The sequence below is a fragment of the Limanda limanda genome, chromosome 6 (genome assembly GCF_963576545.1).
Source record: "Limanda limanda chromosome 6, fLimLim1.1, whole genome shotgun sequence".
Lineage (NCBI taxonomy): Eukaryota > Metazoa > Chordata > Actinopteri > Pleuronectiformes > Pleuronectidae > Limanda > Limanda limanda.
Window position 1 is genome coordinate 23,971,099 of NC_083641.1, and position 15,098 is coordinate 23,986,196.

The 15,098-nt window shown below is 43.6% G+C and overlaps 2 protein-coding genes across 2 annotated transcripts; one reads left to right on the forward strand and one right to left on the reverse strand.

The window, feature by feature from the left end:
• The first annotated feature begins 67 nt into the window (after positions 1-67).
• Positions 68-8,088, forward strand: trmt9b (tRNA methyltransferase 9B). The gene is made up of 4 exons (XM_061073651.1): positions 68-128; positions 4,215-4,396; positions 5,914-6,087; positions 7,109-8,088. The coding sequence occupies exons 2-4, from the start codon at positions 4,243-4,245 to the stop codon at positions 8,056-8,058; spliced, it is 1,278 nt and encodes a 425-aa protein (XP_060929634.1). The 5' UTR covers positions 68-128; positions 4,215-4,242; the 3' UTR covers positions 8,059-8,088.
• A 1,775-nt stretch (positions 8,089-9,863) lies between these two features.
• On the reverse strand, positions 9,864-12,509 carry hdac12 (histone deacetylase 12). The gene is made up of 8 exons (XM_061073469.1): positions 12,374-12,509; positions 12,152-12,295; positions 11,185-11,344; positions 10,905-11,101; positions 10,661-10,811; positions 10,411-10,527; positions 10,180-10,322; positions 9,864-10,070 (listed from the first exon to the last, which is right to left on the reverse strand). The coding sequence occupies exons 1-8, from the start codon at positions 12,461-12,463 to the stop codon at positions 10,047-10,049; spliced, it is 1,026 nt and encodes a 341-aa protein (XP_060929452.1). The 5' UTR covers positions 12,464-12,509; the 3' UTR covers positions 9,864-10,046.
• Positions 12,510-15,098: the final 2,589 nt, after the last annotated feature.

Here is a 15,098-nt window from a genome sequence, read left to right on the forward strand (position 1 = left end):
GGTTCCTCGGTCGGTGAGACTTGGATCCGTCGGTGATGCTCCCGGTGCAGCCAGCCGGTTGCACAGAGGGAAGTTTCCCTCTTGCGACCTGAGGCGGATCGTCGTGCACGGAGCTCTTCACGCGCACGGTGAGTGGTTTTGCGTGTGCACGTATGGATTATAGATTCATTATAGTGTGATTGATCAGATACAGGCGTGCAGCAGCAATCCCAATTTGAATTTAGGGGTTTTTATTATTATTATTATTCTATTATGTCCGTTTCATTTTCAACTAGTAAATCATCTCTAAGCTGTTATATAAATAAAGTTCCTTCTTATTAGGATTATTTAACTAGATTTGAATGAATCCACTGAATAGAACTTTAAAAGGACATAAAGTGGAAACCTTTCTGTCCTTTTTAACCCCTTATTGCCTGAATTAATTTCCAATTATATAAAAAAATTATTATTTGTGTTTTTGGCTGTCATAGAGATGCTAAATTAAGTGGAGATTGTTAATTTCAATGTAGCATATACAATTGTTAATTTCAATATAGCATATTCAATTCAGGCAATAAGGGGTTAAAGGTGAAATTACGACCAAATGTGTTGTGGGATTAAATTATATTTAGATATTTGCCTCAAAAAGACCAAAATGTTTGATGTCACGTGGATCCAGTGAATCTCTCACATCTCAGTCCCCTGACTTCATTGTAGCCTCAGTGCTCTCATGTTTAAATAGAATACACAACATGTGTAGAGACATATATCTAGTCTCACTGGTTTTAGTGGAAATTAGTCTGTGCCATGATTCCTCTCTATACCTGGAAACACTTCCTCATTATTTCCTGCCTGTTTTATAAAGACCTTCCCTCCCATACATGAACCTGTGAGATCCCAGGTGCCTGCAGCAGAGAGGGGAGTCTGTGAGTTCAGCAAACAATCCTCTCGCCACATGTTGATGTTGATGCTGGCACCGGCCGTGGGTAGAACCTGTTCCCTCTCTCTCTCTCTCTCTCTCTCTCTCCCTGTGGTCGGCTGTGTGCTCATGCAGTGGGTTAATGGCAGCGGCGTGGCACAGTGACTGTGCAGCCCGGGCTCGCCACTAATCTCATCACAGCCCGGCTGAGGTCTGACCCCTGGGGGCTCGTCCGGGACGTGCTGCTGGAACATCGGGTTGAAAGTTAGTTAGCAGAATAACGAAGGGAAATTGGGATCACAAGTGTTGTTTAGATGTTTGCCAGGACACGCTACCACGCGGCCACAAAACAGTGTGTGTGACCTTATCTCCATCCTCTCCCTCTGTCCTTGATTCCAGCCTCCATTGTCAGTCGGAGGCAGTTTTCCGAGCCTGCCCGGCTGCTGGTTACATAACATCTCCACAGTTTAGCGAGCAGAGGGGCTCGCTCAGGCGCAATTGAGCAAACACAATGCAGAGCCAGGCCCCGGCGCCCACGTTACGTAAGGTGTGTTTTCCTTCCACTCGGCTGGGATGATGCAGATGATGCCGGTCCAGAAATAGGACAGAGGACAGGAGGATGTGAAGCGAGTCTACAGATGAGCCTGGTAATGCACCCGAGGGTGGGGTCTCTTACGGCCACTTAGCAGGGAGGAAGATTTGCTTTTCTCGTGCAGCTGCAGGTCTGGTTTGTGTTGCTGAACGCTCCCCCGGCGGTGTGTGATGTGTACACGTGTGCACGGCGGGCACCAGTGAATGTTTCATTCAAGGACATATCCGTTTAATGTCTGCTAAGAGCGCCGCGGGGGGGGGGGAGTGTGTGATCGCCCTCCCTCTGGTTAACATCAGCAAAGTGCTCTGTGGTTTCACATGGGTCGTTAGGTTGGATCGCTCTGGGTTAGTGACGCCGCCGGGACTTTCTTTACAGATACACACAGAAAGGTACAACATAGAACAGGTAGAACAGGTGGAAAGAGAAGTGGACAGTTAAACATTTACAAATAAAACCAGTGAAGTGCAAACCTCTGCCCAACAGCCCCCTTAGGAAACCACATTTAAATTCACTAGATCCACGGGTTTCTTCTTAATTTGCAACAAATTACACAAACTAAATATATGTAAATGGTTCAAATCAATGAAAATGTTGCATAACACCTTATTTCACAATGTTTTTAAAGAGAATCCACCTACTGATTTGGATCGACACCAAAGGTAATTGTTCTTTACTGACCGATACCGGATCCTTCCACCAGGTTTAGTGATAATCTGTCCAGTAGTTGTTTTCCTGATCTCGCCATCTTACATACAAACAGATGAAAACACAACCTCCTCAGCTATTAAATCACATTTAAATGACATGAAACATATTATAAGCAGATTTGTACAGTGAGAAAAGGCATTTTAGTGAAATATGTAATGCCACTGGAGATATTCATTTACATTTCTGCTCATAAATTTGCCAGTTTTGATTTGTATTTACAGCACTTATTGATTTCTGCACTGATGTATGACGTCTGCCTCGGTGCTGACAACTTTGATCCATCACATTCGGCTCAAAGGAACAAATCACCTCCGTCTCACGTTGAGGGGAGCAATCTGTCACGTTGCCTCTCACTTGTGGAAGTTAGGAGTTAAAAGTCCTCTGTCTGCAGACTGTGTCCCTGCCAGTGATTTCAAAGAAGCAGTCAGACGTAACTCTTATCACTGACTGTTCCTTGAAATCTTGAGATGATGATGATGAGATGTTGTTTGATACAAGAGTCAGATGTTCTGTGCTCAGGAGGAAAGTGATTTGGTTGTATTTCCCTCAGTAAATACACATTTCTTCAGAGTCTGCAGCAGATAATAAAAAGAGACACTTTTTAAATATACTGACTCATTCTAAATTTTAAAACAGCAGCAGATTCCCTGTTATATTTCAACAAGGATTGTTGAAATATAGTGTATTTTGGGAAATACTTATTCTGACCTACTTTAACCAACTGCACGAAAGCATGTGATGAATTCACGCATCATAACCTTCTTGAAACACTCAATTCTGAAAATCTTAAATAATTCAAAAGTCCACAGTTTGACTAACTTCTCCAGCTTTGAGACAGTTTGCAGATTGTAAAGGTTCTCTTTCATCTTTCAGTGAGAGCATCCGGTGGAATCAGTGCTTTTCATGGGTTCGCTCGGCGGTAAATTCATTAAACCACGTGACAGAACGCCATGAAAGAGAAACCACACGGGGCAAATGAGAACTCTGCCTGTTGAGATTTTATTTTTGTAATATAACGGCGCTGAAGATTATATCGTAGAGAAACACTCTCGGTGCTTGAGGGAGCCACAGCAGCACTGCAGGAGCCGTGGGCTGCATCCTAATAAAGCCCGATGACTGCAGAGGGAGCTGTGGAAACCAGACGGAACACAAACACCACAGTTACATCATCCCCCAAATCTGCACTTCACACTGCAATTCTGTAATTCATCTCTTAGAGGACAGTTAAAATGCTCCTGATATACAGATATAAAGCAGGGAAACTTCACAGAACATAACCTCAGATTAAGCTGTTCACTACTGATGTGTTGCCCAGACTGAAGATCCTTCCTCACGTGTGTATTGTACATTTTCCAGGGAAATTAAAAGTCCCACTCAAAAGCAACAAGGGTCATTCCTCACTGTAAGTGGCGCCTGCACCGCGAGCTGCTGCTGCTGTTATCTTTTTATTACCAGCATATATAAAACCCAGCTGCAGCCCGGTGCTTCACACGGCTCGTAAAAATCTCCGTGAATACATCTTGTGATGGATGTGGTTTGTTGTGCATCTTGTTGCCAACGTGATTCATGTGTTGACCTTTTTGCTGCTTCAGCGTCGCCGTATTAAAACATAATTTGACACGGCTTAATATATAATCCTTTTTCGCTTCGTGCGATTGGGTGATTGATGAAAAATGAAACCTGATGACCTGTTTGCCGTGGCCACCGGAGGACTGAATGTGAGAAGGGTCACTGGTCACGACTCAAGCAGCTCCTTCACGTACAAAGTGGAGGGTCTAGTGTTCAATCCCCCCCCCCCCTCTGGCTGCTGCCTGACAGATGCTTCACTGTGTCTGCTGATTAAGCTTTCCCCCTGACCTTGTTTGACCTTCTTCAGAGCGGCAAGAGCAACACCTCTTTGCCGTTTCCCTCAGGTCCACGCTGGCTACTTTGGATTTATCTTAATGAAGCAGCAGAACGCTTTCAGAGGTTTCTGATTTTGGAAATAAGCAGCGAGGTGATTGTTTGTCCCTGCAGGCACGATGGTGTGAGGCGGACGCACACGATGGAGGAGGCTGCCAGCCAACTGGAGAGGGAACACGTGCACAGCGTCTACGACAAGATCGCTCCCTATTTCAACGACAGCCGCTACAAGGCCTGGCCCAAAGTGCGACAGTTCCTGCTGGACCTGCAGCCGGGAAGCATCGTTGCCGACATCGGTGGGTGAACGATAGATCTCATGAATCACATCATTATCTGCTTTTTCTTCTGTTTGTTGGTTGTTGTTTTATTCCCTCGAAGCAACAATCATTTTACCTTAAAACAGCAGCTTCTAAATGAGAGTTATGGTTCACTGACTTGGACCAGAGAGAATGTTAACTCTTTCATTCCCCCTCCTCACCCTTAACGTCTGTTCTCGCTGTGTGTAATGTACAGTATGTGTCATGTATGAGAGAGGGTACAATCTCCTGTGAGACATGTGGAACTGACTGATAGCGTCAATAGTCAGAATCAGGTCCAGCATGTTTGAGGGTAAAGCCGAACTGTAGCTCAGTTAAAAAAGTTCATTAAAAACCAGAGTCTATCTCCAATATTCAGGAGGAAACTTTAAAAATATGAAGAAACTGAAGCCCAGGAGAATAATCCCTCCCTGTGGCTGCAGGGGGCGCTGTTGCTTTGTAAAAACTCCACAGTATTTCAAATCTAATCACGAATCATTCCTGACCTGTCACTAAGCCAGTGTTAATTTCGTTGATGAAAATTATGACGAAAAATATTCGTTAACAACCTTTTTCCCCGTGATTAAGACGAGACGAAGATGTAACAAAAACGGATCTTTGAAAATAAAAACTATGACTAAATCTATTTCAACTTTCGTTGACGAGACGAAAATGTTGGTGGTTGACTAAGTCACAATAATTTTTTAAAACATCATCGTATCAGGCCGTCATTAAGTACCACTGTCCGCCTCCAGTCTGATCTGCTTTCACTTTTTGTTTTCACATTTCGCCAACTAAAATATATTAGGCTGCAGCTATGTTTTTATTTATTTAAAAACATGGTACTTCTTATTTCACACATTTCCCACAAATATGGGGAGGACTCAAATAGCCCTACATAGTTCTGCGTTTAATTTATTTCAAAGTAGGCCTACACTTGCCTGTGTATTTTCTTCTCCTCTTCATAAGCATTTGGTGTTTCCCTTTGTTGTAACAGGTAAAAATAGAAATAAAATGCCAACAGTTTTCTTTATTGTTGTTCTATAATTTCATAAATGCAACAATCTATAGTTTAGTATTGTATAACTTCAAATAAAACTTTATTAGCTTTGTTATCAAATATGTTTTGCGGCTTCAGACAAATTTTATTTGGGGGAAGAGGGGGCAAAATGGCTCTTTTGATAGTAAAGGTTGCCGACCCCTGCTATAGACCTATAGGAGGGACATCTAATGGACAACCTAAGTACTGCAAGCTAGACTAGTATGCAGTTGTAGACACAACACAAGAGGACCTGAGAAGGGAAGATAAGGAGTTTAATGTGGCTATTAAATGTGACTAAAACTAGATTAAAATGTAATTAGTTTTCGTCGACTAAAACTACACTAAAACTAAGAAGGATAAAAATGACTAAATGTGACTAAAACTAATATGCATTTTCTTCTACAGACTAAGACTAAATCAAAAATAGCTGCCAAAATTAACACTGCACTAAGCTGACCTTCTTGTCCTTTTGCAGGTTGTGGCAATGGCAAGTATCTCCACATCAACCAGGAGGTGTTCAAGCTGGGGTGTGACGTCTGTCGCCCCCTGGTGGACGCTGCCTGGAGCCAAGGACACGAGGTGCAGATGTGCGACGGGCTGCACTTGCCTTACAGAGACGGCTGCTTCGACGCCGTGCTCTCTATCGCAGGTAACTGAAGACGGGCGGGGGGGTCGGGTCGGGGGGGTTGTTGATGTCTCTCGCCCCGGTGACAAATCGGCTCCTTCGTATGCATGAAGCTCAACTGACGCAGCTGCTGTTTGCCTCAGATTAAATGGACTCATAATAATGATAAACATCAGCAAACCTGGAAGCTCGTGTTGCCAAGTCAACGGAGGGAAATAATTCATGTGTGTCCCCCAACAAGAGTGTGATTAGGAGCCACTCTGTTAATTTGTCTGCTGTGCCGAGGACATAATGTTTGTTGACTGCAAATGTGAAGCATCATCTTAATTAAATAAATCCCATCTCACCCGCCCACTTGACTCTACCTAGGGTTGCAAAGGGGCGGAAAGTTTCCGGTAAATTTCCGGAAACTTGCCAGGGAAGTTAAGCTCGGGAATTTTGGGAATTTTGGGGAAAAAAAATACGCAAATTAGACGCTGAACGATAAAAACATCATTCAAAACTCTATTTTAAAGATGGATGGAATGCAGCACAGGTTGTACGTTGAATTTAAACCGTCCGATGTGCATTCTTCCATCATAATAAGTGCTGGGATAATTCCCAGCATCCTGCACACTACAGCAGGGCTATTGAGGCCTACTGTAGTGTGCAGGACTAGTCAGATGTACACACATGTAATCTCATGTGTGGAGACATTTCACCCCATCCAATGTAGAAGGAAAGGCTGTGTACATTTGCAAATACTGTGCAAAGACCTATGTTAAGAATGACACAACGATGCAGAAGCATATAGTCAAGTGCCCAAAGTTTCTTCACGGCTCAAATCAGCCTATGACACAACAAAATGTTTATATTTATGTCTGTATATGATAAGGTAAATACAGTTAGTATAAATTACCCACAACATTTCCAGTTTATTCCTGTTAATTCCCGTTTCTTCCCGTATATTCCCGTTAATTCCCGTTAATTCCCATGGAAAGTTTCCAACTTTGAATATTCCCGGAATTTCGCAACCCTAACTCTAACATTCGTATTTTTCTCCTAGTCATCCATCACCTGTCCACCAAAGAGCGGCGTATCCGAGCAATAAGGGAGATGGCCCGCACCCTGCGAGTGGGCGGGCGCATCATGATCTACGTGTGGGCCATGGAGCAGAAGCGCCGTAAATTCGAGAAGCAGGACATCTTCGTGCCGTGGAACCCGAACCCTCACTCGGCCCTCAACGCCAAGTCCAGGAGGAGGGCCACGGCTCAGAGCGCGAGCGAAGCCATAGACAACACCGACAAGCACAGGAAGGTTAGAAGCACATCCTCCGTGGCGGACGAGGAGGACCTGACCAGTGCCACGCCGAGGACGCAGAGGCTGTGGTTCTTCTCCAGGTCTCTGGACTCCGTGTTCGACTTTGGGAGTTTGACCCTCTCCCGCTCGTCCTCCCGGGAGCTGAGCACTTTGTCCTCGCCCACGGGAGAGAGCGAGGGAACCAAGGCGACGCAGCGCGGGAGAGGGCGTGGCCTCATCAAGCAGATGTCCAGCTTCTTCTATCCCTCGTCTGTGATTGGATCAGAGGAGGACGTCTTCGACCCGGTCACGGACCTGCACAGGGCGCCGCATGATCGGGGAGGAAACAACAACAACAACATCGCGCCTAGCAACGGCGGCCCAGACAACCAGAGGGTCTCATTATCTCTCGCCCAGGAGTGCGGCTCCCTGGCCCTGCCGGACCTGGTGCCGTTCCAGAGGGAGCATCTCAAACAGTCTGCAGACGAGAGCGCAGGAGGGCCGGCGGGAACAGAACGGGAGGAAAGCACACAGAGTGGTCCGGGGAGCGAGGGCCAGGTGGAGGGCTCCTGTCTGAGGTACTATCACGTATTCAGGGAGGGAGAACTGGCCGCGCTGATCGGGAACCACGTGGAGGAGCTGCACGTCACACACACTTACTTCGATCACGCCAACTGGTGTGTGGTGGCCGAGAAGGTCCAGTTGTGGAAAATATGATTTCTAACCCCGTTCGATTTTTTACTTTGCATCAACTCTGCCTCAAGTTTTAATATTGAATCACACATTTTTATGATTATTATAATATTTTAACTGAAAAAGGTGGTCGAAGTGCAGATGGAGCCATTGTTGAAGGAAGTGTACTATACCATGTTTTTTTTATTTATTATTAGGTATTTATTCAATTTCAATAATTGGAACCAACAAGCAGTATCCAGTGTACGCTCCCTTTTAATGTCAATCAGATTTTATCATCTTCACACAGCAATTTCCAGGATTTTAACCTTTTAAAAAAGGGATTTTCTTTAGTGGAGATGTTATGAAACGCACTGTTTTTTCACTCTTTGGACTGAATAGTAGCCAAAGGGGAATTTGTGAGCCACAGCGGGGGGGGGGGGACCTTCTCCTATCAAGATTCATCTCAGTTTTTAAAAAACTCTTCAAGCACCATAGGTGTCCTACATTCCTATATACACTACATATGCTCACTGTAGGGGGGCAGTCTTTTGTTTACCTTTCACGTCTGGAAACTTCTCAGCAAAATGCCCGAAGGAGTTTTGCTCCCCACTCACCAGCACATTCAGATGAAACAGGCTGTTGTTCTCAAAGAGGAGGAACTTGTTCAGTTGTACGTTGGACTTTTTCCATTCCGGTCACACTGAGTTTCCTTTTTCTTTATCAAAATATGTCATAAAATGTCCATTTCTAATAGAAAGCAGTCAGGTATGACACATAATAACTACCCTATGTGTTTCATTCAGCCTGGAGGATATGTCACTCTCCCTCTCTTTACATTGTTTTCTGTTATTGCAGAAAAATGAGCCTGCAGGCCGGAGGTTCGCCCCCTCCCCCTCTCCCCACTGTACACTCTTCCATTCCTATGTTTTAAAGGTTCAGTGTGTAGGATTTTGGTGACATCTAGTGGCGAATATGCATACTGCAACTCCCTGGCCTCACCCTCCAGTTCCAAGAATGTGTAGGACAACCGACACTGTGGCCTTCAGGTAACATGTAAACATGATAAATCCCCTGGAGTCAGTGTTTGGTTTGGTTGCCCGGGGCGACCGTAGAGACGAAAACAGGATTTTCCATATCCAGATCCTCCTGAATCTTTCACACTGAACCTTTAATGCGTTGACTTAAGTGGATTTTGTTTTAACTCCGTGTGTCTGCCTGTCTTACAATCGCACGTTCCTTAACAAAGAATCTGTTTTTGGTTCATTCGGGTGGTTTGAACGGCTCGTGTATCATAAACACTAATATACAGTAAAACAAGCTCATTGTCGTGCAGAGAATCTTCCGAAAACATTAGCGTAATTTGCTCGTGTTTTGAAGAACGTGTTGCCAACGTGTGTGCTCGATGTCGATATTTGTGAAAGTTGTGTTTTGTCATGTAACAAGCTGAATACGCCCATGTGTGTGTGTGTTTCAGCGAATCGACTGCCTCCTATACTGTGAATAATCATTGCACTGTACCACCAACATGTCGCTGCTTGGTGTCGCTGAATGACAGATTTCGGTGAAACTTGAAACCTGCTGGTTCTGTCTCCATCGTGCCAAGGGCGGTGCATATGTGTGTCAGTGCAGTGTGTGTGTGTGTGTGGACCAACCGTGTTTGCTCTGAGGAGACACTGGTACGATAATGTCTCATGTGACCTGGTGTAAAATGCCTCTTGAGTTGAATTGTCCTTATTAAATACTTTCATTCATCAGTTGTGTTGCATTTCCTGACATAAACGCCTGTGTCATAATTCAGTGAAAACCAATACGTTTATTATTCAACAACAGAATATTCAATGGTTAAGAGACAGTTACTAGCACAGAGGTAATGATGCAGTTTCACGATGAGGTAAACAGAAAGTTGACTTTTCACGATTCTCAGTAAAAATTTAATGCTGTTGCATGTACAGTATTTATTTATTTACAGTATATATTAATATTGGCTGCTGAAGAGCGAGTATCGGACTTTGAGGATCCTCTTGAAGGTTTTACAATCCACACTCCCTCCAAACCTGAAATACAAAGAACATCATGATCATTCTCAGTTAAACCAGTCGTCACATTTTGTTTTTAATGTTTCTGTGAACGATTAGTCAGATTAAGCCGTTGTGTTTTCTTTACCTGAGCAGCTGCTCTGTGGACGATGGAGTGTCTCTGGGCCAGTTTGTCCACGTCTCTTGAATACCCTCCTCCGATCACAGCAGCAGTCGGGATGCCTCTGCTCACCACAGTCTTCATCACATACAGATCTCTCTTATACAGCCCTGGGAGAAACTCAGAGTCATTCAAAAGTAGTCTAGAGATGATTTGTGGGTAGATGTGTGTGTTTGTGTGTGTTTGTGTGTTGCTCACCGTGGTCAGTCAAGCGGAGTCTCCCTAGTTCATCGTCCCAATGAGGGTCCACACCGGCGTCATAGAGGACCAGGTCTGGACGGAAAGTCTCCAGGAGCCGGGGAAGGTGAGCCTCCACTGTTGAGGACATCATCGGAAGGTAATGGTTTACTCACGTTAAGTACAACAGTTTTATGCTTTTACCACTTTTGAAACATTAATAATGACTTGAGTGTAACACCATTGATTGTTATGGCCTGTGTGAACGTGCCTGTGGAGAGGTAGTCCTTGTCTTCCAGTCCATCCTCCAGGCTGATGTCCAGGTCACTCTGTTGTTTACGGAGGGGGAAGTTTTTCCCACAATGCACTGAGAACGTAAACACACACGGCTCCTCTTTAAATATGAAAGCTGTGCCGTCGCCCTATTGGAAGCACAAGAAGGAGGTTTCACTCCAAACAACAAAAACAAGTTAAACATCTTATCTTATAGAGTTATAAGAAGCAGAGACGAGTACCTGATGCACGTCTAGATCCACAATCAGAACCTTCCTCCTGGGTGAAGAGTTGCCCATCAGGTATTTGGCCGTGACAGCCAGATCATTGAGGAGACAATATCCTGAACCATAACTGGGAAAAGCATGATGGGTTCCTCCTGCTGTGCTGCAGGCCAGACCCCTCTGCAGAGCCACCTCAGCGGCAAGGAGGGTCCCGCCTGGCAACAAGGAAACTGGGTCATGAGGAGCGGATACTTCCACAGAGCTGTGAATCCATCTGAGACTTGTATCTCCTTCTCACCGGTCTCATATCGACAGCGTCTCACTAAGCCCTCACTCCAGGAGAAGCCCGTCCTCCGCTGGTCCTTCTCACTTATTCTCCCGTGGATGAAGTCGGTCACGTATTCTTCTGTGTGGACACGACTCAGCAGATCTTTAGAGGCAATCTCAGGCACCCACACCTACTGTGAGGAGGGAAATCACACTGACAGCAAGTTCCAGTACAACCATTGATCAGCTAAGTTATAATGTCAGTTTTTATTTTATTAAATTAATCTACAAGTTCTCTCTCGATTGATTCATTAAACATTTAATCTGTACTAGAGCCTGACGGATTTATTGGCTGGTCGATAAATACAGGCTAAAGCATAAATATCTGTATTTGTGTTCAAGTTTGCTGATATGAAAACTTTTTTTATGCAGAATATACTGTGTAGAAAAGATGGACATTAATTATTTGATTTTATGTAAAAAGGTATATATTTATTGTCCATATTTTTTCTATTTATTTATAATTGGTTGCACGTGTCTGCATTTTATTCCTCATTATTTATAATCATGTTTATGGTTAAACTGTCAAATATAAAGCCTCAGTTACATGTCTTTGTCAAAAGGGTTTGGAATTGATGCCTATTTTTTTAATACATATAATATATGTATCAGTATCGAATTTCTTTTACTCTTTAATATCGGAAAGTTCAAGCACAACCTCATCTTATAATATTAGTCTTGATTACAGATTTTCCTTTTGTTCTTGATCAAATAATCCACAAGTTGTTTCTCTTATTGATAAGTCAATCAATTGAATTAATTTAATGTTTCGTCCAATCAACAGCCAGCAAAAATATGTTGCATTTGAGGTTCCACAAAAAAACTGGAAAATAACATTATCAGGAGTAACTTCAATTATTATTTACTACTGGTGACCTATCTCTTAATAACGAGCATCATTGTCAGATATGTATTTACAGTAGAAACGAGTGAGTCACCTGCTTGTGTGTGATGACCTGGTCCTTCAGTAGAACCTGGAACACTTTGGGGAACTTGCTCATGGGGAACGTGTGGTTTGGGGGGAGGTCGCACACGTACCCTGCGTGGTGGATTATGGGAAGTTCTCTGGACTCGGGTCTGACCTGAGAGGAACCAGGTGAGTCTGTAACTTACAGTAATAAACATAAAACACACTTTAACCTAGCTATAAGTTAACTTACTGTCTCTGCGTGGAATCTCCTGCAGGAGGTGAAGTCTGCACGGAGCCAGGAAGCGACTCCTCTCAGGAACATCCGCTGGGATCCCGTCATCTCTCTGAGGAACCGCTGAGCTCAGGAGGACACGTGCTTCTCCATCTTCAACCTGCTGGTTTGTTGACGGATGTTCAGTGTCAGTGTGTGTGTCCCCTCCTCCCCCCTCCCTCTCTGCTGCTGCTGCCCCCTGCTGTCGTGGAGTGGACGTGACAGAGGCGCACTCAGGGGGGTCCACCTCCTTCTCTCTTTTCACTGTGGGGCCCGAGAGCTGCAGGTTAAGACAACACATGCAATAAGAAAAAAGGATGTGCAAAATTAAGAAATAAATTTAATTAATTTAAAGGTCCAGTGTGTAAGAATTAGGTGAAAAGATCTATTGGCAGAAACTGAATATAATATACTCCTAATGAGGTTTTCTCTAATGTTTCATTTAAATAATACAAATTGTGGTTTTCTTCACCATAGAATGATCCCTTTATATTTAAATACTTTATATTTACATCAGGAGCGGGTCCTCTCTACGGAGGCCTCAATGTTTTGTTTCATAGTAACCCAGACTGGACAAACTAAAAACCTTTTGAGTTTGTATGACAACAGAAGTCTGAAGCTGCCACAGGTTCTCCTCCTTTGGAAGTGAAGGGTGAGGTGAGGGGTGTTCAGCTGCAATATGCAACATCACCACTAGATATCACTGAATTCTACAAACTGAACCTTTATGGACACGTGCCATGCAGAAAGTCACAACATGAGCAAAACATCTATTACTCTGATTCAAATGTACATGTACCACTATGTCCGGCTATACTCTTGTTGACACTTGACATAGTATCAAAGCATCAAAGCATTTTTTTGTCTTTTGTCCAATTAGACACTTTACATAAAATACACATTTTTACCCAACTTTTAAATGAGCAAAAATGTGTGTTCTCATCCGCTCTAGTTGCCATTCAAAGCTCTTTGGTTGTGACCTGGAAGAGGTCACGACGTCACCTTGTCTGTTATTGAATCCACATCTTTTCCCTCTGGCGTCTCTGGTGCATCTTCTTTATCTTTATTCTTTGTCCTGTGAGCTGCATCTGTCGAAGCACACAATCCAGATCCTTGTTTTTCCAGAGTCAGGACACCACAGCCATTGGTACAAACTACAATACACATTCTTTAAACAGTTTACTGGATTTGAATGCCACCTCCTCTTCTGTTAACAGAATAATTTTCCTTTCTCTTCTACGCTCGGCTGTCCAATCCAATCTTCTCTACAGACATTTCTCTCCGAGTTCCGACCCGGTTCAAATGAGACTCTTTTCAATCTGTACTTTCAGTTTATTTCCCCCTCGTTATCGTTAAAGCTGCTTCAAAAGAGAAAATGTACAGCTTTTCAACCCATGACAGATGTTTCCCCCTTTCAAGTGTATTTACAGTATATGAGAGTAGCTGTTTTCCTCTGCATTCACTGGAGTTTCTCTCTTTGTCCATCTTCACCCACTCCTCCTCTGCAGCTGTCACTGTCATCTCCCCTCCTGTGAAGCTGAAGTGTGACTGTGGTAATCACAATGACACAGGATCATTTATGGTGTGACAGTTCAAAGTGACAGTGGACTCTGTGGAAGGAGACCTGATGCGATTCTAATCATTTACCCACATCTCATGTATTCTCCTGTGTGTAGCCTTGTTGTTATAATGTCCAGATGTTTGACACTTTGGTGTTTTAGGGGTTGAATATTTTCTCGCTGTAGATTGACACCATTTTTTTTTATATCACCGTGCTGAAATTGGTATTGTGTCTGGTTTTCCTTCTCCATCTGTCTGTTTTACATCTCTGGCAGGCTCCTCAAGGCACTGTCTGCTGTACAGTGGGCTCAGGGGTTCTCCTGTGTGTGTGTGTGTGTGTGTGTGTGTGAGGATAGGGATTAGCACAGCCCCCACTGGGAGGGACTAGTGTACTCTCAGGCAGATAAGAAAAGAGACAAGAGCGCTGGCCCCAGGTGCAGAGGAGGAGTCGCCTCCTACAGAGAAGAGATTAGACCTAAAATCAATTACTGACTTGAGCAGGAAGAGACGAGGGAGGAGAGGAGACTCCCTTTTCAAATCAGAGACTCAAATGTATCCTGGCAGGCGGATTGAGTCTCTCCGTGCAGTAAACAAAGGATATTTGGATATATTAACATATTGATTTTCTATCTGTTCTGCTTCAGCCTCTGTGTTTCTCTAAATGTCGCAAACCCCACTTCATTTATTTTCTATTCATTATGAGGATTTAGTAGCAGACTCATGCATGAAATTAAATTTAGAGTTGTATAATCCTTCTCAGTGAATTTCCTCATATCTGCACTGTTTTTGTCAAATCCCCATTATTGTTGGGTCAGTTCAACTTTTCTCTCTATAAAATGTTAAAATGATGGGGAAAAAGCAAGATGACATCTTTACAAGCTTGTTTTGCTGATGAAAGATCCAGAAACACTCAAGTTAGAGAACCAGTAAATATTCTCCTGCGGAAGGATGATAAATCAGTTATAAATCAGAGCAGCTCCCAAATAACTTTCTGTTGATCGACTAATCAATAAGTCAGTAATTGTTTCAGCTCCAGTGCAAACTTTCCAAATGACTTCACATGCAGTGAGAGACACAGATGCGATGGTGAGAAGAGAATGCACATTGGATTTTTACAGTGGTATGTTGGCAACATCATTTTATA